General features: G+C 43.1%; 1 protein-coding gene across 2 annotated transcripts in view; it reads left to right on the top strand.

Moving 5' to 3' along the window:
- The window catches only part of RRP36 (ribosomal RNA processing 36), an 18,931-nt gene extending 8,861 nt beyond the window's left edge, over positions 1–10,070 (top strand). For both annotated transcript variants that reach the window (XM_085851805.1, XM_085851806.1), the window contains 5 exons: positions 849–915; positions 5,699–5,803; positions 5,918–5,992; positions 6,508–6,625; positions 9,243–10,070. In XM_085851805.1, the coding sequence (XP_085707931.1) occupies positions 849–915; positions 5,699–5,803; positions 5,918–5,992; positions 6,508–6,625; positions 9,243–9,379 (502 nt within the window). In that variant the 3' untranslated portion in view covers positions 9,380–10,070. The remainder of the gene's footprint in view (positions 1–848; positions 916–5,698; positions 5,804–5,917; positions 5,993–6,507; positions 6,626–9,242) is intronic.
- The last annotated feature ends 456 nt before the right edge of the window (positions 10,071–10,526 follow it).

Genomic DNA, 10,526 nt, shown 5'->3' with positions numbered 1-10,526 from the left:
GCTGAAACTTCATCAGTTTAATTGTGCATACTTTTTTATTTTATGAGAATGGGGTTGGGTTGAGGCATTAATAAATCACTAAACCATTTCCCTCACTACCCCTCCCCCTTCGTGTTGAAAGTATGTGCAAACAAACTATCTCCTAACTGGCTGCACATTCATATATTTATTTTCTTTTTTTTTCCCTTCTCCCTAACTGTGGTAGATTTTATTCGTTGATTATATAGGCATCAAAACAGTTTTGTGACGGTGGGTAAAAGGTTAACATTATAATAATGGGCAACAGATGGATATGTGACGGATGAACAATGTCAGTGGTACATACAGTTTTGGGAATATTTGTGGTTTGAGTTTTGGAGGAATCTCTTCTGTTCATATTCATGGACCATTGCAAGTGAATCGTCACAAAGTTACTAGTTGCTCATTAAAGTTGACCAGTATGTCAGTGATGTATTACAGGAGATAGGCCCGTCACATGGGGGAAACACACCTACATAAGTGCCAACATTACATAACCCAGAAGACACAGCTTGCACATCCAAACGCATTTCTTGCTCTGCACAACATGAGGCCAGTATGGTTTTCTGACCTACATTCGATGCCCATCCATCTTCCTCAATGGAAAAACAAATTGGTAACGGGGGACGTATAATTAAATCGGTATAGCCTTTCAAAGTCACTCGATGATTGAGAAGACCGATTTTTTTTTGTTGTTGTTGTTTGTTTGTTCTTTTGTGCCTATGCTTATTCTGAACACCATTTGTCTTCCCAACTGCACATTCCTTCTTTGATGTTTCAAAAGTGTATATGCTGACACCAGTCTTGAGATCAACCTTTTCTCTTACTAGGCCGGTTGAAATCTCAGCAAAGCAACCTGTCAGTGTTCTTCGGCAAGTGGCTTCTGTGAAAAAGCAGGTATTGATGGTTTTGAGATGAACGAGAAAAATCAAATTTACAGCATCCTTTCACATTCTGGAATGTGACATTACTTTGTAATTAAAATTCTTTTTTTGTTTTTTTAAACAGAATAAATGATTTTGACTTCCTGGAATGTAATATACGTTGAATGAGTTGTCGCAGGCATGCTAATTTCTTCTATTTTATCGAATGCATATTTGACTTCGACTCAATTATGTTAGCCGTATTGTTGCACCAATGTATCTGATGCAGTTCCATTTTCGTTTAAGACAGGAATTTGGATTTTGGCCTGGGTACTTGCATTCAATATTTAAAGGCCTACTCTCTTCGAAAAGTACCATGAGATATTTAACAGCAGACAGGGCAGCCGGATTAATGTCTCCTTTGAAGGGCGGCACATCCATCAGTGTATTGCCTTGCCTGCAAAGCATCAGGATGAGGTTTTCGTCAGATCAAGAATGAACACAAATTAGACAGTTCAGTCAACTACTGTACAATCAATGCCAAAAGCATTGGATAACATTCCCAAGCAGACAAAGAGGCAATGGCATATTTTGGCTCTGTCAAGGCTAATGTTTGTTTGTGTGAGCAGACAAAAGAAACAATCGAGTTAAAAAAAAATAAAACTTGATAAGAGTATCTTTATCACCATGAGAAATGAAGTGCAGCAGGCATTCCAAGCATTAGCCCTTCATCAGAGCAATAGTAACTAGAGGGGGAGCACTCGGTAGAGTGCAAAACCTCCGCTGCCAATACTGCTTGGTCACTCAAGTGAACCTGATATCCTATTCATTCAATTTGACGTCAACAGTGCTCACAGAGTTATAGTTTGCAACTTTCCCTTTTACTTTTAACTTTTACATACTCAATTCATTCGTCATAACTAGATTCCTTGAGACAAATTTATTTTACGTGGGTATATCAACCTGAAGTTCCAAAATCAGACGCAATTATAATTTTGGCATGTTTTTTTTTGTTGGAAATCACTTATAACATGTAGAAATGCAAAAAAAAGAAATCAATTTTGTTGAAAAAAAGTTGCAAAATATTTTTTTTCTCTAACAATTTTTTTTGGGGGGGGGGGGGTTGGAAATCACTTATAACATGTAGAAATGCAAAAAAAAAAATTCAAATATTTTTTTCATATTGGATTTTGGACCAAGTCCAAAATCTAATGGCATGATCCTTGGACCATACCTAACCCCCCACCAAGTTTCGTCGAAATCCGTCGAGGAGTTTTTCCGTAATACTGTTCACAAACAAACAAACAAACAAACAGAAAGGGGTGAAAACAGTAACCTCCATCCATCTTCGATGGCGGAGGTTAATAAAGTGCTGGGAAAAGACTTCTCCCATGATACTATTTTGCTTCAAACTTTGCCGTGTTATGAAGTGGGAATAACTAACCTGTAGAATTCCTGAAATTTCATCCTTCAAAATGTTGCAAACTGCCTCACTGCATACTGGAGATCTCAGCCATGAATGGGAAAACCTGCAGCACATTGCTGTTTGTACCACTTTATGGTCTCCTCAACATACTTGTATTTATTAGCAGGTATGGTTTCCTCCTGAGACATTTTTTCCCTGTATGCGAAGCAAAAAGCGGGGTTAAGCAATTGGTTCACTATTTCTGTCTATCTGTCGGTCGGTCTGCAGACGTCGGTTTATGATCGAGGAACTGCCGAATTTCCATTGAATTATATATTTTTAACACTGTGGAACATAAATCGGAACACGACCCTGCAGTTTCGCAGTAATTTGGCTCTGAATTTGTCAAATGGTACGGAATATCGTTCCTTGTGTGTATGCGCACAGAGGAGTGATGTAATTATTTGTCTGTCTGCCTATCTGGTAGTGAAACAAAATTGAAAATCATTCCAAACAGGAAACAATATTTTTAGGGACAGCATAAACGACACAAACACGGGCAAAAAAAAAAATTAACATGTTAAATAAGGTGGTGTAAAAGACGGTGCATCAAGGGCAATAAACTTCCAAAATTCTTATCTATTTGAACACTGTAGAATACAAATTGGCTTCTTGGCACTTCCAAAAACCTCCAGTTTTAGCAGTACTTGAACAAAATATGACGCAATTTTACACCATATCGACCAATCAAATATGCCACTCACGCTCTCAGTATTGGGGAATATTGAAATTCAAACAAAATGGTGGCTTGGAAATATAGATTTGAGCTCGGAAATGCAAAGCAAGAGTTGAAAAGACCCTTCAAATGACCTTTTTCTTCTTGACTACATGGGGTAAGGTGTTCTATGAACTCTCGTCTCAGTTGTTTTCAATTGACACTTTTGTAGCTTTATGGCATATTTAGTGTCTGTCGTACATTGCGGATTTCCTGACGTATTCTCCTCGATGGCTGACACGAATGGCTTGCTCCAATTGATGCTAAAGTGATTGATGTCTTCCTCGGCCCTCATTCACTGAATCCTGTAGCGTAGTGGCTGCGGTCGAGTAGCATGCTTTCTCAACCTGAGAGGCGAACACAACTGAGGGAAACTTTAGGACACTTCTTCAGGCTTGTAACTTGTGTGTGTCCATCTTGAGGCAATCCTCCCTCTGATCGGCAGGCAGTAACCTCTTCACTCTCTGCAGACTTGGATAAAATCAGAAGCTATTGAAACACTTGGAATACGTCTTTCAATCCTGACAAATCTCACACCCTCACCATGTCTCTCTGAAAGGACCATCTGGAAAACCCCTCCATCTACTTTCTCAACAATCCTCTTGAAGAAGTGCTTTCATTCAAGCTTTTGGGCCTCACTATCTGCCACGATCTTTCCTGGGAAAGCCACATCTCCAAGCTGGCCTCCAAAGCCAGTCGCCGACTGGCCATCCTTTGTCGTGCAAAGTCCTTCCTTGGCACACCTGAGCTCCTGACTACATACAAAGCTTTCATCTGCAGTCTGATGGAATACTGGATTTCTGGAATCTATGATATTACTTGGTTATTTAAAAATAATTTTTCTTCTTTAACAGAATGAATGATTTTTGCCAATTCCTCGAATGCAATACAGGTTGAATGAGTTGTCGCAGGTATATTATCTTTTTCTCTTTTATCGAATGCATATTTGACAGCAACTCTGTGTCCTCTTTCGTTTGAAGCTGTTGCTTGACTCGTCAGAACTAATTGTGGCCTTCATGGCCTTTGTACATAACTCAATGGAGCACTGCTCTCCCCTACACACCGAAGGCCCAGCATCACATTCTGTCCTGGATTCTGTGGAATACACAGCTTGGAACATTATTGGCATGTCCCACAATGAGGCCAAAGCATTTGAAGGCCTGTTTCAGTAACACCGTCCTGGTTAAAATCTGAAAATTCAAGTTTTCGGCACACCTCTATTATTTTGTTCCTCGTTTCTCCCATCTGTGGAACTTCCTTCCAGGGGCTGTTCAATCGCACTCTTCACTCCAAGGCTTCAAACCTGTGTTTCACCACCCCCTCATGTTATCCCCATCCCGACTTGTGGTCCTTTCTACCCTAGTTACCTCTATCTCACTTAACCCTCTTACTTGCTGATTACTGTGTTTCCTCTTCTTTTCCTATTCGTTCTTTCCCTTCCTTGATTTGCCCATGTGGTCCCATTTTTGCCCATGTGGTCTCATGTACATGGCCTTTTACCTGCTGTCACCTCAATTTTATTGCTCATCTATGAGCCAAGAACTTTTATGAAATAGAACACCTTACTCTGTGCAGTCTTAAACAAGGAATTGGGTGAGGGCTGTGAGCGGAAAATTTGATTGGCTGAGATGATGTAAAATGCCATAATAATTTGTTCAAGTACTGCTAAACGAAAGGTTTTTGAAAGGGGCTAAAAGGTGATTTGTGTTCTACAACTGTATAATTAAACTGAAATAAAATTAAGATTTTAAAGGTTATCGGAAAAAAAAATTCAGAAGTTTACCGCTTTTGATGCAGCATCTTTTACACCACCTTATTTAACACGTTGTATTAGCTCTTCGTGCCTGCTGTTTGTGTCCTTTGTGACATCCTTAAAAACGATGAGTTTCCTGTCTGGAATGATTTTCAATTTTGGTTGACAGGCCGACAAAGTTTTAAAAAATTATTTACCTCCTCTTTGCACACGTGCGGTCAGGACAAATTCAGACCCAGAGTACTGCTCAAACTGTAGGTTCATTTTCCGATTCATGTTCAAAATACATCAATTGAAATCATGTTGTTCCTCCAATTGACATACAGCCAGACAAAGTGAAGCAATTGCTTCACCCCGCTTTTCACTTTATGCATGCAGGGTAAAAAAAAACAATATTGCTCTGTGTGAGGATCCATTAACAGCTTTCTTTGCTTCCTTCAGCTTGCTTATTTACACAGGTAAAGCACTGTTCGATAGCGAATGGGATTACAACTGAACAGTGTACTGATTTGCACTGTGAATTCCAGCCCATCTGAAGTCTGGTGAAGTGAGGTTTTGCTGGACTTGCTTTTGAAATGTCTTGAACATCCAAAACTGAGCACTCCACTAGTAAACTGGACAACAGCCTTTAACGTGTTTCTTCGAAAAGATGATGTAAAAATGTGTACTCTGATACAGTTCCCTTCCTGCAAAGCACCAGAATGCTCAATGTAGTCCAATTTAATTAACCACAACCAGAAAACTTTGAGGTTTAGTTGTTTACCTCTAACCTACCCTCTCAACTTGTGGATAGGTGATGCATCATGTGAGGACATGTGATCTATCGTTTTGATTACATCTGTTGTTTTATTCGTACTAACTGCTTGGCCTTTTCCTTGGTTTAGGAGAGCCGAGATCCTCGTTTTTCAGACATGCACGGCACCTTCATACCAGAAATTTTCAACAATAATTATGCCTTCCTGAATGATATAAAGACCTATGAGAAGGAGGTAATAGCATTTACAAATACATTTGAGTTCTTCCAAATGCCCACGCATTCCCAGAGGGATGATGTTAATTTTGAAAGATGGTTTAAACCTGTGGGCCTCTGCGGCTTGCCACAGGTGCTCCAGAAAGAGTTGGCAAAAACGAAGTGCCCAGAGAAAAAGACTAAAATGGTTGAGATTCTGCAGCGAATGGTGAGTGCAGTGAAATGAATGAATGAAAATAACGTTAAATAATCCTCGGGATCAACCTGACCTCTTCCTCCTCCCATCCTCTCCTCATCATCCTCCTGATGTCGTGGAATTCTCCTCTTAATACCATCATCATCATCCTCCTGATGTCGTGGAATTCTCCTCTTAATACCATCATCATCATCATCATCATCATCTCATAACTTCAACTCTTAATCCTCCTGCTGACATTATCATATCATATTCTTCTCTTAATACCCTCATCTATCTCATCTTCTCTTCTTCCTGCTAACACCTTTTCTTGTCCTCCAATTATTTATGTATTTATTTATTTCATTGAAATATTTGTTCTTTTGGCAGAGAATAGCACTTCTGTTTCAAGTGTTGTACATTTGTTTTTGGATTGTTTTGTATTTTGGTGGGCCTTAGTAGTTTTTCCTCTTGGACGATTTTTCACCTTGCCCATTCCACCAAGATTCCTGTCTTCACAATGTATTCTTCATAATTTGTGTTTACAGGTGGATCAAGAGCGTGAGCAGGAAAGGCAAAGACAGCAGGAGCAACGTGTGCAGCAAGCAAAGGAGCTGGCTTTGAAACAATTGAGGGAGGGAAAGAAGCCACATTTTTACAAAAGATGTACGTACACATTTGTGTACATAAGTGACTGTTTCTCAATCCATCCAATTCCTATTACGGCCCAATTGCTCTTAACATTATCACCACCACACCTTTTGAAAAAATGCGGGGGGATATTGTAATCTGCTCTGTCTATCTGTTTGTCTGTCACGCTATCTCCGAGACCTAAACGGTTGTGCAGAAATTCACCAAACTTGGTGGTTATGATCCCCACATGACAAAAAGGTTCAAAAGTAGCATAATTTATTAATTTTGGCCCTGCCTTGAGGGGCTGGGTCAAAAGGTCAAATACTACAAAATGCAATTACGGGCACATTTTAACCACCTCTTTTTTAGTGAAATTTTGTGTATACTGTTAAGGTTGTGGAAATTCACAGAGCACCATATAGGTCCTTCGATCAGTTATGTCGATAAGTCTGCGTTCAGATAGATTTCCCCACCGATGTCTCAGGGAATTATTCGTATGCAGGGCTGTGATCTTTGAGGTAGCCATTTTTCTTTTGCTATCGTTATTTTGGACCAACCGCATTTCGACCACCACAACCACCTTCTCCACAACGCCGACCACAACCACCTTCTCCACAATCGCCAACATCCCCACAGACAACGAACAACCACCTTCTCCACAGCCGCCTTCACAACAACCGCCTACTCCACAACTGCCTTTACAACCACCTTCTCACAACCGCCTTCATACAACCACCTTCTCCACAACGCCAACCACAACCACCTTCTCCACAACACCAACCACAGCCACCATCTCCTAAACTACATCTCCTCCAATAACCAACAACGAACACCATCGCCTCACCTTCAACTCCGCAAACGCCGCCATCTTTGCGCCAGCCACGGCGAGTTCCCAGCGAACAGCATCGCTGCAAACAGACGCGGGGGTTTCCTCGTTGCACAGGGACGGTGATTTCACCCACGTCCGCTCTCCTTTGTTGGCGCCAGCGACGGTGATTTCACCCACGTCCGCTCTCTCTGAGCTTCATATCGGATCAGGAGATCGAAGGGGGCGGAGCCAGCGGGGGGTCAGAAGTGAGGGATCGGAGATCAAACTTCACCTCACGGGCCCTATAAAAAAGCATGCAGAGCGCCAAGCTCGCAGTCGGTCTGGGTTGGGAGTTGTGTGAAGATCAAGGTTCGAGTCCAGTAGAGGGCAGTGAGGTCTGGGTTCGCCGAGGAGACGGGAGCTGGGAGCGCAGCCAAGCCTGCCGTGCAGAACTGTGCGTTCGTGTGCGGGACGTGGGGAGAGCCGGAGAGAGGTCGCCAGCCAGCACCGAACGGTCCGAGGTGATCGGGCTTCGGGACAGTCCGAGTGACGCTGAGGGACGGACGGGCTCTTACAGAGGGCATCAACTCTAAAAGAGCAAAGACCCGTTCATTCCTCAGAGGCGTTGTCGGCTGGGCCCGAACCACCAGGCCGCCCGACGAGGCCTGGGCCGGACCGTGGTCACGCCAGCTGCCGTGAGGACGGGACGTCGCGGGTCGCCCCAGCGAGGCACCACGAAGGTGAAGGGAACTAGCCCGGCCTCTCGGACCTTCTGTGGTCGTCACAGCTCCGTGAATATAAAGACCCAAGAGGTCCAGTCTACCCCTCTTCTTTCCTGGGGGTTTTCCTTGTTTCTTTGCATGAACATTGTGGCGCCATGTCCTTAGGTATAACTGATGTTAAGTGCAAGTGACTGTACATAATAAATATACGGTTGTAGTCTTTGTCTTGCTCGCGTCTTGTCCCTACCCCCATTCATTGCATGCTTGTACATCTCTGCATTGCTGCTTTGACCGTATAAATGTCCTTGTGTGAATGTAAACCTGTTCGTTGCGTCCTTTTCCATCCATTGAACTGCCATGTTGCATTCGGAATATAGTTGGTTCTTTCATAGCCGATAATAGAATCGGATCCAACGGGGCTTTCGCGATAATACCCCGCTCGGTTATCCCAAAACGAAGCGAGCTGCTTAATATAAGCGGCTCGTTTCCAAGCGGGCCCCGTTGAGGTACAGTCTCTCGGTAGTCTGCCCGCGCGATTAATTAGGTAAATCAACCATTCGGCGATCGGGCCCTGTAGCGCGGGTAGTGTTGACTCGGCTTTGGTGTGCATTAAAAACACACCCGTAGCGGGATTTCGGCGTTTGATCCGGAAGGCTGCGACTGGATTGCTCGTCCGGTGGGTGTACGGCCGTGATTCAGATAAAAGCGGCTGTCCGCACGCCGGCGGGCGGAAATCTATAACAATACGATCAAAATTGGGTGACGCATAAAATATGAAATTATTTTTGTGATTTGACCCCGATTGTGATTTGACATAAGTTAGGTTCATGCCCCATGGGGTGGGGACTTGAGAGTAGCAGGGATCAAAATGGAAAAACAATTTTAACTCGACATTTGATACGGCATCATTCCTGGTGGAACTTTTTGCCATCTTTCAACCTTGCTTTAGGTTGGAAGTGTGGGGATTTGCGATGACGTGCCACCGACTTCGCTCTAGTTAACTCTTCACCATATCTCTTGAATATGTGTAATCTTGATTAGGTGTCTGAATTCTTATCTTTGTACCGTCCTACTTTTACATGCTGTCTTCTTCCTCCCTTGTTATTCATGCCTTTTGCAGCGGAGTTGAGGAATATGGAAATGGCTGAGAAGTTTGAGTCGTTGCAGAAGTTAGGCAAGTTGGACAAGTTCATGAAAAAACGAAGACAAAAGAATATGCAGAGGACAAGGAGATTGCTCCCACATAATAACTACTGAGATGATGAGGACAGGATCGGGGACTCGTAGTTTTGCTTGAAGATTAACTGCAGCTTCATTAACACTTCTGCAGTTCCAATAAGAAGCTATGTTGTGTGTGTGTGTGTGTGTGTGTGTGTGTGTGTGTGTGTGTGTGTGTGTGCGTGCGTGCGTGCGTGCGTGCGTGCGTGCGTGCGTGCGTGCGTGCGTGCGCGCGGGCGGGCGGGCGGCGGGGGTGGATGGATAATGGTCGGTTTGCGATGTTTTCGGAATGAATGTTAACTGCTAATTTTGCTTGGTATTTAGAACAACAACATACCAACACCAAGCACAAACTGAAATCCAATACAGGTACATTTCGTGCAGTCCTGGAATGGCACAGCCCATAAATAGGTCTTGATCACAATTGTTAAAAAATATACTTGAGCTACCTTGGGCAATAGAGTGTACAAAGTATGGAGTCTGGAAGGAGGGGAAGGGGTGGGAGGGAGGGAGGCAGGGGAAGGGTCGAGAGGAGAGACCCGGCGTTGCCCGGCACCCTCACTCGTCGGAAATATAATACTTAATAAAATGTATCTCGTGTTACCGAATTGTATGTGTAATCTATATGTAATGGAGCAAATGTGTGTATGTCCGTTCTATTCCCACGAGTTGGACAGCTGGCCTGATGCCACCCACAATTGTAACCTGAAATAAAATTGTATGTCAGCCATGTTGGCGCTTTGTTTAGCTCAATACATCTTCAGAAGTGTCATATTCACAATTGCCATGCCCTCCCTATTAGTTTTCCGTTCAGTGTAAAACAACCAAAGTGACTGTAAAATGGATCATCAAATAACTTGAGGTTGGAGCCAATAGACGTCATGGGACTTATGAAGGCGACGGTAGGTATAGGTCTCCGGCTTCGGGCCACTGGTGTCAGCCGATGGATACAACACCCAAATAAAGAATGTCGGAAGAATGTTTTGCACGTTTGGAACAAGATTGCCCTTAGAGTGAGTACTCTGCTAGTTCATGTAATGATTCCGAATGCTGTCTGCTTAGCTGGAGTGGGTGCTGGTTTTATCGGCGGTGCAACATTTGGCACCGAGTTTCATCTTGTGAAGGACAAAAAGATGAACTGGCCAACTTTGCCCCACATGATATAAACACACATTTCATACAACAG

The sequence above is a fragment of the Eptatretus burgeri genome, chromosome 13 (assembly GCF_056783735.1).
Source record: "Eptatretus burgeri isolate ZD-2024b chromosome 13, Ebu_testis_v1, whole genome shotgun sequence".
In the NCBI taxonomy this organism is placed as follows: Eukaryota; Metazoa; Chordata; class Myxini; order Myxiniformes; family Myxinidae; genus Eptatretus; species Eptatretus burgeri.
The sequence above is the reverse complement of the archived record's forward strand: the minus strand, read 5'-3'. Positions and strand labels throughout refer to the sequence as shown.